Source organism: Manis javanica, chromosome 6, assembly GCF_040802235.1.
Source record: "Manis javanica isolate MJ-LG chromosome 6, MJ_LKY, whole genome shotgun sequence".
In the NCBI taxonomy this organism is placed as follows: Eukaryota; Metazoa; Chordata; class Mammalia; order Pholidota; family Manidae; genus Manis; species Manis javanica.
Window position 1 is genome coordinate 235,309 of NC_133161.1, and position 15,531 is coordinate 250,839.

At 47.0% G+C, this 15,531-nt stretch overlaps 1 protein-coding gene across 6 annotated transcripts in view; it reads left to right on the top strand.

Annotated features, from left to right (window-relative positions):
• Positions 1 to 15,531, top strand: part of NCAPG2 (non-SMC condensin II complex subunit G2) — a 63,698-nt gene that overhangs the window by 24,765 nt on the left and 23,402 nt on the right. For all 6 annotated transcript variants that reach the window (XR_005056290.2, XM_036999451.2, XM_073238118.1 and 3 more), the window contains 8 exons: positions 1,777 to 1,956; positions 3,146 to 3,298; positions 7,680 to 7,902; positions 8,088 to 8,191; positions 11,175 to 11,348; positions 13,201 to 13,271; positions 14,248 to 14,398; positions 14,506 to 14,679. Coding sequence is in view for 5 of the 6 variants with exons in the window: in XM_036999451.2 (XP_036855346.2) it covers positions 1,777 to 1,956; positions 3,146 to 3,298; positions 7,680 to 7,902; positions 8,088 to 8,191; positions 11,175 to 11,348; positions 13,201 to 13,271; positions 14,248 to 14,398; positions 14,506 to 14,679 (1,230 nt within the window). In the remaining variant the exon portion in view is untranslated. The remainder of the gene's footprint in view (positions 1 to 1,776; positions 1,957 to 3,145; positions 3,299 to 7,679; positions 7,903 to 8,087; positions 8,192 to 11,174; positions 11,349 to 13,200; positions 13,272 to 14,247; positions 14,399 to 14,505; positions 14,680 to 15,531) is intronic.

A 15,531-nucleotide genomic window follows, 5' to 3' on the forward strand; every position in this document is an offset into this window, starting at 1 on the left:
ATCATTTAGTGGCAGTGTGACTGCTTGGCCACAGGTGTGGGCCTTTGTATGAGACTCGGCCGTAAGGTGGTTGTCCAGAATACACTCCAGGAGAGTGATACCGAGTAATTCTTGGGAAGCAAATCCATAAGGCCTGTGAGTTACGAAGACAGGCTCTCGGCTTCCTGAAGCTCTCTTCAATTTTGTTTTATTTTTATCTTGTTGGTTTTTTCCTCAAATGACCTGTCGTCTTCCCTTTTCCAGTCTCACTTTTGAGAAGAGGATCGTGTTGACCAGTAGTTGGCCCAGGTTTTCCTCTAGCCGTGTAGAGTTGCGTCCTCAGTAGGCTTCCTTGTACGGAAGTGTGTCAAGTTCTGCACCAATGGACAGGGCCTGTCAGCAGATAGGATTCCCTTAGGTTCTGTGGGTGAGGAACAGGCAGGCTGGTGGCCCCATAGTTGTTACCGGAGGAGCCTGCCCTCCTGGCGGGCAGTCTGTCCTTTGTGGATGTTTTGGAGCTACTGCTGGCTCTCTGTGCTCCTCCATCCGCCAGTGTCTCTCGGAGGACTCTTGCCTGGCTGGTTATTTACCCTGGGAGCACACACTGATGTGTGAGCCACCGCGATGTCCTGGGGCTGTGGGTTCTGACCCTGGCTGCCGGCTGGTCTGGGCTCTCGGCGGGGCAGAGCGTTATTCAGGCCACCACGCTTTGCTCTTGTCCCCACGAGGCTGTTCCTTTGCCGCTGTTCCCGGTAGCAGTCACGCAGGCTCCATTCCCAGCATTGTTGTCTCCGCTTGTCTTATTTGTCCTTTTGGTCAGATTGGGCAGGAAAGGAAGTTAAGTGCTCATTCACCCTAACCTGAATCTTTTTCTCACTCTAACTATGGAGTAAGGATTCTTTTTGTTTTAGACTTTTATGACAGCAGGTCTTACGCGTTTGGTAGAGGGCCTAAGGCAGTGACCCGCTGCGTGCTGGTGATGCTGACCCAGGCCTGCAGCCTCGTCCCTCACAGCGGCTCAGCTCCACCTGCTTCAGTAGGCATGGCTAGACATTGGGACTCTCCAGCATGATCAGCCCCTATTACAGAAAACAAAGGTGCCTAATGGTTCCTTCACGTCCTCAAATGTCCAGTCATCGTTTTCCAGGGACATTTCAGTGACCTGTTTCCATGTGATTGGCCGATGTGCTGTTTACGTCCCTGTCAGGCAACCCTCGCCCCCACCTTTTCTGCTTGCTATTTTTGTTGAAGAAGCCAAATTATTCTTTTGTTGACCTCAGACTGCGTCTTACGGAACCTGTCCCTGCTGCCATTGACACCCTCCTCTGCCCTGGGCGGTTCCTGTACAGTGATGAGTCCTGCTTTTGTGGGGCTTTGTTGTCTTGGAGTCCCTCACGCTGCCGTGTACTTCCATTGGGGGGCAAAACGCCATGCATCTTTTTTTATTGTTGGGAAAGCTGATGACTGTTACCTGGATTAATCCATTAGAAGCAGAATTACCTTATTCTGGGCTTAGTGCATTACAACATTTTGGAAGTTCAAGAGAGTGGCTCACACAGGGCGTTTGAGGGGACCAGCTGCGGTCTGCCTGTCCTACCAGTTGCCAGCTGTGTCTGCAGCCCTTCTGTTGGCAAAGGCCACAGGGGGCACTGACAGTGAGATGCGTGAGTCTGTGTATAGCCAGTGTTTCTATACCGTGAGAAGCTTGCTACACACGGTGCTAATGTGTAAAGCAAGTGTCGGCATAAAGGGAACTAGTGTAAGATTTTTAAGGCTTTTTCCCCCTCCTACTTATAGAGCCTTTTAGAAGATCCTTATCCGATGGTCCGTTCCACAGGGATCCTTGGTGTCTGTAAAATAACTTCCAAATACTGGGAAATGATGCCTCCTACCATTCTTATTGATCTCCTGAAGAAGGTAACTGGGGAACTGGCACTGGACACGAGCTCGGCTGATGTGCGCTGCTCTGTTTTTAAGGTAAGATTTAAATTATATTAACAACACTTAGTTATTGTAGAATAGTCAGAAATACAGAGAAAGAAAAATTTTTAAATCACCTATAATCCTGCTCCATAGATATAGCACTATTGACATTTCTGTTGTATATCCAAAGTAGTATTTTTACAAACCCAAAGTGTTTTCTACAAAAATTGTCTACTTGAAATAATACTGGTTTTTAGTGTGTGTGTGGGTGGGGGGAGAGGGCACACATTTTAGAATAGGAGCTATATGTATTAAATTTTTAAATAAATTATCATACATTAAAATAGACTTTTTGGTACACTGCTTTGCATGGGAAGTGCTATGGATGAGAAAAGCGCCCTTTCTCCTTGCCTTGTTCCTACATTGGTCCTGCGACCAAGACGCAGTCTGAGGTCGACAAAAGAGTGATTTGGCTTCTTCAACAAAAATAGCAACAAGGCAAGGAGAAAGGGCGCTTTTCTCATCCAGTCTGTTCTCCTGGTAGCCCCATCGCTGTTCCCACAAGATTCCTCTGAAGCAAATCCAGGGCGCTCAATCTATCAGCTCATCTGAAAATAGTTCAATATGATCTTTAAAATGTAAGGTCTCTTTCAAAAAAATGTATTTTTCCTAATAACTGAAAAGAGAAGATCATACACATGTAAGGTCTTTGGACAAGTTGGTGCCTGGTGTGAGCTTGGGCATCACCTAGCCCCCACCCGAGCCGTGTATGGGTCTCCTGTGGGTGCCTGTCTGATTAGACATGCAGGCTCTGTACTCTCTGGTTTTCACATAACATTGAGTCAGGAACAGAGAATTTATGGGCCGTTAAATACATGCATAAAAGGATTTTTAGACCCAGCTTTGGATACAAACTGGCTTTGGAGCCCCCTCCACCAGCAATCGTTCTGTTTTTTTCACTCTAAAAATACTTTAAAATTTAGCTGAGAGAAAGCATTGAAGAGTTATTTTATAACTACTATAATCTTGTTTAAGTAAAGCGACAGGTAAACTGATTATCAGTCATTGAAACTCTGCTTCATTTAAAGTATGCTTTTTATATATGAAATTGTTTTATAAAATGAGGATGTTTATTTCATTAGTAGTTCCAGGAAGGATGGAACTGCGTGTTTTCTTACCTGAACTTTCCTTCCTTTGAGCCTGTCCTAATTTTGAGCTTTTTGTCCTTCTCTTTTCTTTGTAGTGTCTGCCTATAATTTTAGATAACAAACTAAGCCACCCACTATTAGAGCAGCTTTTGCCGGCCCTGAAATACAGTCTCCATGACAATTCGGAGAAAGTGAGAGTGGCTTTTGTGGATATGCTGTTGAAAATCAAAGCCGTGCGTGCTGCTAAGGTGAGACGAGAGGATTTCCTTGTTTAAGGCACGGGATAAGTAAGTGTATGTTTCTATCAACAGAAAGACAAGGCAGCTTTACTGTAAACAAGAGTTTTTCTGATCACATTTTAAAGTAATTGATGTCTGGTATATTCTACCACTTGTTTGTGTCTTAAAATTTTGTTTGTTTAGTGATTTGCATTGAAGTTTCCAGAAATATCATTAATGTGTATTTTCTTTTTGAAAGACTTTAATGTAAGCAGCTCCACTTTAAATTATATTTTTGTCTTGTGCATGAAAGTTCTTGTTGAAATATTTAAATATTTGCTGCATAATAATCACTTAAATATTACTTTGAAAAATGTTGACCACGAGCCCCTTACTCCTTTGCCACATTTTACAGAAAGAAGCAAGGAGGTATTTGCTGTATTGTCATACACATTTTGGCATGGTACAAGTGAGTTCTCCTGTAGCGATAGTTCTGTTCAGCTTTTGGCTGAAATTGTTGGTTATAAGGTTATTAACTTCATTATTATTTGGTAACACTGTGAGTTTTCTTCCTTCACACAAAAATTCTCTGAAATATAATTTAAAATGCTGTTTTGTTATGGCACAGGATTTGGCAACAGCCTGACATGTTCATCAGTATAGGTCAACCAGACTGACCTGTGGTGCATTCATGCACTGATATACCTTAGGATGCGCTTGCCTGGAAGCACTGCTAGGATGGAAGAGTAAGAGCAGCCGTAGGCCTGTGTGTCGTGTGTGGCCGGCCGTGTAAAATGGGGAATTATGCACATGTGTTTGTTCCGATACATGTGAAATATCACAGGAGAAAAAAATAACATTTGCATGGAGGGAGGGGAATTGGGTAACTGCAGGCAGTGCTGGGGGGACCTTATTACTGCATAGCATGTGTGTTCTATGCTTTTCAAATTTGGAACTATGAATTCTTTTTTTACTCCTAGAACAAAACCAAACAAAAAACCCAAAGAATATTTTGTGTGACCTGTACAGTGTAGGTGCCCCACATCATACCCAGTCACACCAACTTGGTACTTGTTGAAGATTATGACTGTGTGATCCGTCCTGGACTCTATTCTGTGTCCATCCCTGGGCGGCACGCTGGACCATGGCTGCTCTCCAGGAGTCTGGGAGTGAGTTCTCCAGCTGTGTTCTTCCTCCTGAATTCTTGGGCTGTTTTAGGTCCTTTGCATTTCCATATAGATTTTAGAATCAGCATGTCAGTTGTAACAGAAAAGCTGGCTTCAGTTTTGATTGCATTTATTCTAACAGCCTATTAAAACTACAGTTCTGAATCTCAAAGGGAAATTTTCAGCTTAGTGTTGTGTTTAAAGTGTAAATCTGTTTGCAAAGGGTTATTGAGGTGATGGCTGGCAAGGGAATAGAGAAAGTTGTTTTCAGTTTAGTAATGGGTCTGCTCCAGAGCACAGGGGAGAGGCCAAGGAAGACAGGAACAGGGGGCCTGTGACGGAAAGTCTGGATCTTAGGGGCAAGGCAAGAGCAGGAAAGGGTGTGTGAATGTCACAGTGAGCAGCTGCTTTCATCTTAGTACAAGCGAATAAGCTGGCTGGGAGGCCCCTGGAAAGGTTTGTTAGGCAATACGCACTCCTCCTTGCAAGTCAAGGCCTAAGATTGGTGATCATGTGGACAGGCAGCTTGTGGGAAGTAGGGGCGCTGCTCATCCCCAGGGGCATCAAGAGCAGTGTGTCACCTTGCATTTTCATGGACACGTCTGCACAGCTGTGCGCTCCTGCATGTGGCTGTACATGGAATGAGAGCCTCCCTTTTCACTTCCTTTGTAAGCCTGGGTGGGCTGAGCTCAGAGGGGCCTGGAGCCAAGTCTTCTCAAAGGCCCTGAGCAGAATGACTGATGCATGGCATACAGTAAAAGCTAGTTCTATGGAATTAGTTCATATGGCCAAGGAGTGGTTATCAACTTAGTTAATTAGGCTTCTGTTTATGTTTTTCATTGCCATGTCTAGTAATTTCAAGTCGTTTACTGTGTTTTGAACCTCTACATTTCTGCCATTGTATATCTGAGATTTAAGCTGAACCAACAGTTACTAATATTAAAACTTCTTTATGAAAAAAAAACCAAAACCTTTGGGTTCTTACTATGCAGTTATTCCTAACATTAGAAGTGAAACACCAGTTACTAGTTTATGTTCTTGTCCTTATAGATTCTACACTGTGGGTAATAGGTTTGGGTAAAATAAAACCTCAGGCAATTGAAACAAAGCAAACCAGAATCCTGAACTAATCAGAATTGTTTCTGCATTTTATGTTAGAAAAGTGAATTGCAGAATAAGCTAATTTGGGGAGTCCTTGAAAGGCAGACTTGCAGGGGATGCTGGTAGTAAGAACAGTCGCCGGAACCTTGGCATTTGGTTCCCTTTCAAGATGATCTGACCTCCACAAGGGCCCAAGAGCCATCTTTTTTAATGTGAAAAGGAATAGACCGTGAAACACCTCTCAGGTACTGCTTGGATCAGGGGGTTTCTCAGGCGTGTTCCTCTCAGCCAGGCTGGGCCTGAGGTCTTGACCCTAAAGAGCCCCACCCCTGGTCACTTGAATTCTCAGGTGGAGGGCTCTCCTGTGCTTGCCATCCCTCTGGGGATCTGGCAGTGGCTGGGCTTTGCACATTCTGGGTCCCCCCCCAATCAGCTAATGGCCTCGTTGTGTTGTCCCCACCAGCTGCTGCTGGTTCTGACCTGGTCCTGAGCAGCTTCTGAAGGGTTGGCCCTGCCCTCTTAGGTGCCTGTCCCCGTCTGCATCAGCACCTGGCCTGCATGTCTTCCCGCTGCCGTCCGTGATGCGACAAACAGGAAATCTGCTTAGTCTACTTTTGGGTGGTTGTGAACAGTGGTGTACAGTCAAGCAGCATGCCTGAGTGCTGCTGGCACCATGTCACCTACAGATGTGCTGGCGCAGTTGGCGCCACACCTGGGGGCACTCACGCTCAAAACCAGCACCCTCCTGGACTGACCAAGGGCCTCGGGGCAGGAAGGGGGCAGGCGAGAGATGTGGTCAGAGCGTCTGTCTGTCTCCCCTCGCTCTGGAACGAGCCTCCATCTCCCGCTTCTAAGCCTACTGCAGCCTGCCTTGCAGTGGGTGGCAGTGGGGTCTCTTGGAGAAGCCACGGGCCCGGGCAGCTGCGGCAGGGCTGAGCCTGCCCTGTCTGCTCTCCCGTGACTTGCTGCTGGAGGCCTGGGGACTTTGCCTTCCTGATACTAGTATGAGCAGAAGTGTTTGCTGAAGGGTGCGGGTTCATCACTGTCTTTACTCCAGTAGATTTTTCAGGAGGTATCTGAGAAGTGTGCCAGGAGCGTTTGTGGGGAAGGAATCAGTGTGTCAGACGCAGAGATGCCTCCTTGAGGGTGTGACTGCGCCCACCTGGCTTTGCAGTAAGCATTGTCATGACCTTGGCTAGGACAGTTTGGTGAGGGTGGAGTGGGGTTTCTGAGCACGGAGGTGAGTGTGGGAAGGAGGAGGTGGAGGATGGGGGCTGGGAGGAAACGGGGAGGCCCAGCCGTGGGGGGGGGGGGACCCTGCTGTAAGGGTTGGAACAACATGAAGATAGATGCCTGTGAGAAAGACCAACTGAAAATACTGGGAGAGGGAGCCGTCACCAGAGCCAGGCTCCTGGGGACAGATGGGGACACTTCTGAGTAGGATTTGCACAGGATTACCAGGCAATAAGCAGTGGACACAGGATTTGAACATTTCTCCATTTAAATTATTTTCTTTGTATCATTCTGTGGTATTTTTCTTTGTCCTGAATCTCTTGCTTAGAAATTTGGCACTTTTCTATAGGCAGTGGGCATCTCCGCTGCTCCTGAGCAGAGGGCAGTAAAGCAGTTCTGACAGTGAGGTGGGCCACAGGGGCCCATCGTGATCCTCCAGGCACTGGAGGGAGGGGGCAGTGGGGGCACTGGGGTGCAACCCACCCTCTGCAGTGGGCTGGGCAGCTGCAGGAGTGAGGTTTCTGTCTCACTCTGGGTTAGCAAATGGGGTGTCCAATTTAGCTTTCCATATCAGAACCGTTGTAAACTTTTATCTTCACTTTATGTACTAATGTAGTTACCATATGAGTTTACTGTACATCATGTGGAGTACTAGTTAATTGTAATTAACCTTCTAGCCACCTTCTACTTAGAACCTTGTATGCCAGTGCTTCTTAAAATTTGGAGTGATTGATTCTGATTTCTCTACAAGAAGACTCACAGATTCTGTATAGTCATTTGAAGTCATTTATATTTTTTTAAATGTACAAATTAGTTTCTTTTTTATTATGCTCTTGGAATTTTGATTAGAATGTTCTCGAGAGTCCAAGAACAACTGGTTATTTCTTCCTGCATATATGCTTTATACATAGTTTTGGAAAATATGCCCCATGGAACACATTTTGGTCCGTCTGCAATCGGATTCCCGGCCTGTGTCGCGGCGCCTGGTCAGCCTCATCTTTAACTCGTTCCTGCCCGTGAACCAGCCCGAGGAGGTGTGGTGTGAGCGCTGTGTCACGTTGGTCCGGATGAACCACGCGGCCGCCAGGAAGTTCTACCAGCACGCGCACGAGCACACCGCCTGCACGAACATAGGTACTGGGCTCGGGGCTGCTCTCCGGAAAGGGCTGTGTTGTTTCTGGGTAATCCTCATGCCGGAACGCAGTTCTTAATGGCTTCCGTTAAAATACCACTTCTAATTATGTGGGATTATAGTGTTACTATGGGAAAGGTAATTTCGTTGAAGAAACATCAATTATTGGTTATCTTAAACATTGTAGCAAAGCTGATTCATGTGATTCGCCATTGCTTAAATGCCTGCACCCGGAGGGCCGTGCGAGAGTCGCGGGAGGACGGCGCCGAGCAGGAGAAGGAGAACGTGAGCGTAAGTGGGCCTCGCGGGAGCCTGCAGGGCGCTGGGCCCGCCGCCCGGTGGGGCCCCGGCAGGGCGCTTCCACTGCCTTAAATGGCAGGGTGTCAAATCGGAGGTACCGTTTCCAGGCAGTGGTATGTTAGCAACTGTTTTGTTTTCCATTTATTTTCTTAGTATTGATATTTCAACTGATCGTTTTTGGGGGGTCCCAAATAATGCATTTGGAAGAATGGCTGTATATCCTCTGTAGCTCATCGTGGAGTTGGGGTAGGATTTAATGTGGAGGAAGGCTCACTGGTACTGTACCCAGTTTTTTTCGCCGTGTGCTTCTCTGAATCAATTTGACCTGGATGTAGCTGGGCTGGATTCTGGAGGGCCGCAGCGCCGCCAGAACTGTGGTGGAGAGCGCCAGAGGATTGACTCATCACCACACCATGGATTCTACGCCTTGGGATCTCCTTTCTGGGAAGGGTCTCTGTTTAGAAGGTCTATTAAAATATCAGAGGGATTGTGTAGTTGCTCTTTCTTCAGAAGCCAAAATGACCAACTATATAATAAGAAAACTTTAGACTTAGACACTTACTACTCAAAAACAGCATTGTAAGCTTATAAACAAAGTCCTAGCTTATGTACATCTAAAGTAAAATGTGGGGTGTTTTTATAGTACCCAGGTAGATTAGGAACCTGGGCTTTGATCGTCACCAAAGATGTTTGTCTACCCTCTTGCGGAAGTGTGGCGCCCGCGTGCCACCCACAGGGCGCTGCCACGCCTCACTCACCTCCCCGTGTCCAGCTCCCCTGATGGAGGTTGTCTCCCAGGGCAGACAGACATGCGAGCTCAGGGCTATGATGCAGCTTTGTGTGCTTGCTGGTGTTGGGCCCGCTGCCTGTGTATGAGGGAAGCACTGGTCACAGCCGGCCGTGCACGCTCTTGTCACGCTCCCGGGTGCCGTGGGCTCGTGCCCAGTGGGGCCCACTACGCCGCCAGCCTGCCCGCTTATACGTTTCCTTTTCTCGCTGGCTCAGTGAGGGAGACAGGTATGGGATAAAGGGAGAAGCAGGCACAGAGAGAGGGCACGTGGGCTCTGTCTGGACTGCTGGTTGACCTCTGGTGTCGGCTCACAGGCCTTCCTGGCCCTTAGCTTTTGGAGTTGGTTCTGCTTGTACTTTTGGTGGAGTTCGAGTTCCTCTGTTCAGTGTTTCCTTCAGCATCTGGGTTGGGTGGCAAATTTTTTAGGAAGGTGGACCCCTGCTACTGATCCGTCTTCAGAAACCTGGGCTGGAGATGCCAGCATAGTGTCCTTCCTGGTGGGAGGCAGGGTGTGCAGAATGGATGCAGAGCGGGCAGGGACTGAGTGTGAGCACAGCAACTCCCTGGGCCACCCTTGCAGGCTCACTCTGATGGGGAAATTTGTTTTGCAAAAGAGCAAAACATACTTGATAATGTAATAGTTGAGAGACTATTAATTTTTTAAATATTGAAGGGACCCTCCACTTGCATTATTAAAACCCTAGGTATTATTGAGAAAGCTTGCATGTTGTAACATTTTAGGTCAGTTTCTGTACCAGTAGAACACACAAGGTTTACGCAGAGAGCTCCATTTAGCCTGTTAGAAAAGAGGTACAGACTGTCCTGTGTAGCTGTATATTCTCAGTCTAAAGATAGCTCTGTGGCTAAAAGCAAAGCTTTTCAAAGTAGTTCTTTTAACTTTTCTCATGCTATTGACTTAAAGTCAAAGATGTCCTCTGCTAGAATGAACAGCTTCCTCTTTAATGAAATCTTAGGAATGCAGCGCATTTTTGCAAAGAAGTGACTTTCTCTGGAGCCTTTGATAAGCAGGCTGCTGTGCTCACAATGGATGGTAAACAGCAGAAATAAATGCAGTGGGTGGCAGCCTGCTGTTGGTGTCCTTCCTGGCCTAGTTTGTAGGTGGCTTCCCTGCTTGTGACGTTGCCTGGCCATTGCTCATTTGAGAATTAAGTGCCTGTTGAAGAATCTAACTTCTCTGCGTACACTCATTAATTGAGTTTATTTTCTTCCCAGTATCTTTTTCTATTACATTGAGTAGATAGCCCAATAAAATGCCAACACCTGTAATAAATCATCCTTTCTGTGTCAAGGTAGCCCCCTCTCAGGAAATTGCCTGGAATTGTTATTTGCAAGTTGTCAGGCTGTCCTTGTAGTCACACAACAGGGTTGCTAGCGTGTGCTGAGCTGGTTGGGTGTGTAAAGCACAGTGTACATACAGCATGGCTTGCAGTGATGGCAGTGCAGGCCTCCCGCTCATACAGAAGAGGGGTTCATTACAGTGCAGGTGCAGCTTTCCCCGAGCACTCCCAGCATAGCAGTGGTTATTGCTCACTACAAGTCTAAGCCCAGAAAATGTAGATGGGTATGTCACTGAACAAGCCATGGAAGCCGCTGGTGAGTGGGAGTTCACCATCAGTAATTACACTCTAGTCTTGGGGGAATCATACCTACCGGGCTTTGTAGAGGGGGTGGCTGGTCAGAGCTGCATCCTGGTGTGATGTGGTGGTTGGTTTACACCTGAGTTCCATAGTAATCACATTTAAATAAATTAATTTTAAAATATTTTCCCTCCTCCCCCAGTATGTTCACTATGAGGTTTATGGTAAGAAGTGATATCTTTTAACAAGTCGGAAGATAGAGTAAAAGAAAAAACATGCATTTTACTAGTGTGTTTAGGACAACAGTTCATACATTTTGGCTTCAGTTCAGATAAGCTGTTTATTGAAAGGATATAGGGTTAATTTAGAATTTATTTCTTGGGTGGGCTTCTATTAAAAATAGCTTTACTTCCAGCAGAGATTCTCAAGTAGACAATAAAGTCATTGTATGACATGAAATAGACATGATACCCTTTATGTTTCTGCTTCAGGTCTACAATTCTGGGATGTGCTCTTAAACTTAGTGCTGTTATCTCAGTAGTTGTTAGGATTTGATTCTTGAACAATAAAATGATTTGTGTCCTAGGTTCTGGACAAAACATTGTCAGTAAGTGACATTGCGTCCATGGCAGGTCTACTAGAAATTGTTGTGATTCTTTGGAAAAGTATTCACCGAAGTATGGAAAATAACAAGGAGGCCAGAGTCTACACCATTAACAAGTTTGCCTCTGTGCTCCCTGAGTACCTGAAAGTATTCAAGGTAAGCTTGGCCACACTGGTAAGCAGGCACCTGAAGGTACATTTGTGCAGCATTCACTGCTCATCTGTCTCCCGCCTGGCACTGCCCTGTGCAGTAAGAGGTGGAGCCAGTACCCGGAGGGGCTGGTGGAGGCCCCCAGTTTTCCCATCTGCTGTGGCCTGTACACCATTTCAGAGTCTAGTTTGACTTGCTGGGTATGGGGAATGCATTTGTGAATGTCAGGGTGCAGTGGCAGCCGCACCGTGTGGGCGTTTGAGGCTGTGGTGGCACACCTTAAGCCATTGTGTTTCTGGCAGGCTCGGGTGGTGGTGTATCATCGGGCGCACAGACGATTTGTGACTTCTGTTTGGGTGAAGGGAAGGGCCTTATTCTATTCCTTGGTTTTCTACTTCTGAAGGAAGTGCCTACCTATTTCAAAAACAAAAATAAGACAGCTAAAAATGCAAGTTCATTCCCAATTGTAAAGAAAGCGTGGTTTTAACAGAGGAGGGTCACAGGGCTTACGAGCCACCCTTCTCTTGATAGACTTTACTCTGGGCTCTTTCACAGTGCCTGTGTGGCCTCTGCCTCTCAGCTTTTTTGAGCGTGTTTCTGTGAAGGTCAAGTCTCCCTGCTTCATTCTATCTCTGAAATGCTATGACCTGTCCGTAAAAGTATAATCTAGCTTGTGGAAGTTACTAGTACATTTCAAAACTCAAATAACTACACTGTTATCTCAAAACCTGCACAGATAAACATAGAAACCCACAAGGTCCCGGCTGAGATGACTCATGAGGGTGGGTCTGGGGTTGTCTAGGAGCCGGGGAAGGCCGCTGATTATTAGGTCAGTTAATTCCGAATGATTCTGGAAGGAGAGCTCAGAGAACACCGTGCTCATCACGCAGGTAAAAGAACAGTCTATAACCCACACACAATGGGCAGTAATTATTGGTCTGCTTATTTAGCATTAGGAAAATATTTTCTTTCCTTTTTGGGAGTTGGGGTAAGGATGGGTTCATTCCAACTGCAGATTAATTACAGATAAATTTTGATGTTGCCCTTGTTTCTGTGCCATGTATGTTTTCAGAATTGTTATTTCCTTTTCTTTTAGGACCCATCATCCCTCATTGTCACACCCAATCAAGGATATCTCTTAAGAGTTCTTGATCTAGTCTGGCCTGCTTTTTGCTTTCCAGTGTAGTCATAATGCTGTAGCTACAGTGTATTAAATGCTGCCATGTGGCAGGACCTGTAGTGGGTCTGGTGTCATCTGGCTCACTTAGTGCTTCCAACAACATGTTCCCGTTTTGCAGAGGAGGAGACGGCCTCTGAGGCTCCAGCCTCTGCCCTGTGTCACTCCAGCTAGTTAGGTGGTCTCAGATGTGGCCAGGCTGCTCCAGTATGTGCACAAAGCTACGCTGTCCTCCTAAAGATATTCTGAATATTTTATTTAAACATTTCTCTCTGAATGGTTTCATTCTCTGGAGATTTGCATCCAGGATACCAAGTATGTAGAGTCAGTTTTTTCCTTCCGTCAGGACTATTTTGAGAATAGAAGTCAGTACTTTGATGGAGTTTTGTCTGTTTTGAGTGCCGATACCGCCCCAGGATCCAGGTTGGTGCATGATACACAGTAGGTACCTGATAAACAGCTGCCCATATTAAGTACCACACAAAGTAGTAAGATGTCATAAAACTTTGAGACTGTTTCAACAGGAGGCTTTCCAGCAGGTTTAAGTTTTCTCACTGAACACCGAATGATGACTCACTCTAGGTCCACCTGATTAACTTTTAAGATGGTTATCAGTGGGGTATATGGGGAGGCTCCCAAACTGCCATAGTGTTACCTTTTGTTTCCCTTTTATGCCTATAGGACGATCGCTGCAAGACCCCTTTGTTTATGCTGATGTCCTTTATGCCAGCCTCTGCTGTGCCTGCGTTCAGGTGCTCTCTGCTTTCCAGGATGGGGGTGAAGAGGGGGTCCTGCCAGCCTGGTGCTTAGTTATTAATCCCTTGTTCAACAGACTTCACACCTTAGCTCTGAGTTCACGGTGGCTTCTTCCTTCTGCCTCCCTTTCCTAGTGGCGATGAGTCTCCAGGGCTCTGGTGTGGCTGGGGAATGCAGGGAGGGCTGTGTGGACCTAACGCTGTCGTTCAGCTTTAAGGTCTGGGGGCCATTTTTGAAGCCCGGGTGATGGGACCCCAGAGCCCCAAACCCTTAGCCACATGTGACTCTGAGCACATGTAACGTGGCCTCTCCTGAAATGTGCCATGAGTGTAGAATTCCCAAGGATGTGGAGACTGGTGTGAAAAGATTAAAGTAGAAGTTCTCACCATTTTCTCTATTGATCACACCTACCTTAAAACAACACTGTGGACAGAGTGGGTTAAATAAGATATATTGTTGAAATTAATTTTAACTGTTTCTCTTCATTTTTAAAAATGTGGCTGCTAGAAAACTTAAAATGATATCAGCGGCCCGATTTTGTCACTTGCATTGTATTTTTTATTGGATAGTATTCCACTAAAGTGTTGGCTATTATCTCAGTAAAAATGACTTATTTTTATTCATATTTTTGAAAAAATGAGTGTTGTGAGGCTAAACAAAAAGAAAATTAGGAATCTTTGCTCTAGTGTCTGAAAGATTACACAGAAGTGAGAGGCTGCGGTTTTTATGTGACTGGCATTACCCTGATAACATAATCCTCAGGCCTGGGCGCCTTGACTTGAGTGCTGGAACCTGTCCCGGGTAATAGTTGTGGGAGGGCAGTGAGTTAATTGCTGCAGTGGAGGACGCCCAAGAACCCCTGTAGCAGGAGGGACTTATGTACCCCCTTTGTAGCTGCTGCATTACCCCACCTTTTAGCAAAGTGGGAGATTATTATTGAAAAATTAAATCTGATGTATTTGACATTTTCAGCTGCAGTGTGATGTCCAGGTTAAGGAACCAAAAGGAGGGAGTTGCAGACAAGAGTTACTGCACTTTGTTGGACTGTCTCTGCTCCTGGGGGCAGCTGGGTCTCGTCCTGGAGCTCATCTGTGACTGGCTGCCAGGGCAGCCCCAGAGCAAGGTGCGCTCCCGTTCCTAAAGCAGGCTGAGTGCGGACAGGTGTGTATGGGAAATGCGTGCTCTCCTGGGGATGCGTGGTCTGATTAGCAGTTTATTGCTCCTTCTCAGAGTAACTCGGGATCTAAGCGGAAGGTGCAAGTCCGTGATACACGCCCAGTAAAACCTGAGCTGGCGCTGCTCTACACAGAGTATTTGCTGACCCACGTGCAGAACCGAGAGTGCCTGCTCTCTGCTCCCCAGAAGACACTCAACCATCTTTTGAAGGCACTGGAAACGTCAAAGGTAAGTTTACAGAGGGGCTGTGGGCCACAGCAGGAGCGGTTCTAGGACTTGTGGGCAAGGGGAGGCCAGATCTAAGTTTTGTATTCATCATGTGAAGTTTCCGCAGCTGGGACAGAATTGAGCAGTATCTAGCCCCTCTTTCAGTTTCCAGATGAGGACAGAGACGGGACTAAATGGGGCAAGATGGGGACCAGGCTGCCATTTCTGGGCCCTGGTCCTTCCACTATGTGTTGTTCTAAGCACAGTGTGGTGTCCAGTCTGCCCAGGGAGTGAGGACTCCCGAGGGGCCCTGCTTCCCAGATCACACCCACCTGTAGGGCTTCTGCCACAAGTTCTGCCCTGTGCCTGCGCATGAATATGGGAACTCTAGCTGTCCTCGGAGTCCTCGGGGAGTGCTTCCTCTTACTTCCCCCCATCTCCTCTCCTCTGGCCATCACTTCCAGGGCCAGCTCCCGGCACAGCCTGCTGCTGCTGAGTTTGGCTATCTGCAGGCAGTGCCTCCAGTGTACTAGCACCGGCTGTCGGAGAGGGAAGGTGGGGGTCTGGAGAAGGAGGAGGTGTGTGGCCGTGGATGAGGAGGTGGACGAGGCCTGAGCGAGCCCAGAGCAAGCCCAGTACCTGCCGCGTGCTCAGTCCTGTCCAGGCACAGGTGGGCAGCACTGGGGTTTTGTCTTGGACTGAGCTGGACACCGGCTGCACTGGTGTGGGATCTAGGAGAAATGCAGCGCATCCTCCACCGCAGGCTTTCCTAGCAGAGGCACATGGATATCACCACCTTTTAAATGCTGGTGGGGCCCTTGCCCCTCCACGGGACAAGCAGACATGGCCCACACCTTTCCAAGTGTGAGGCTG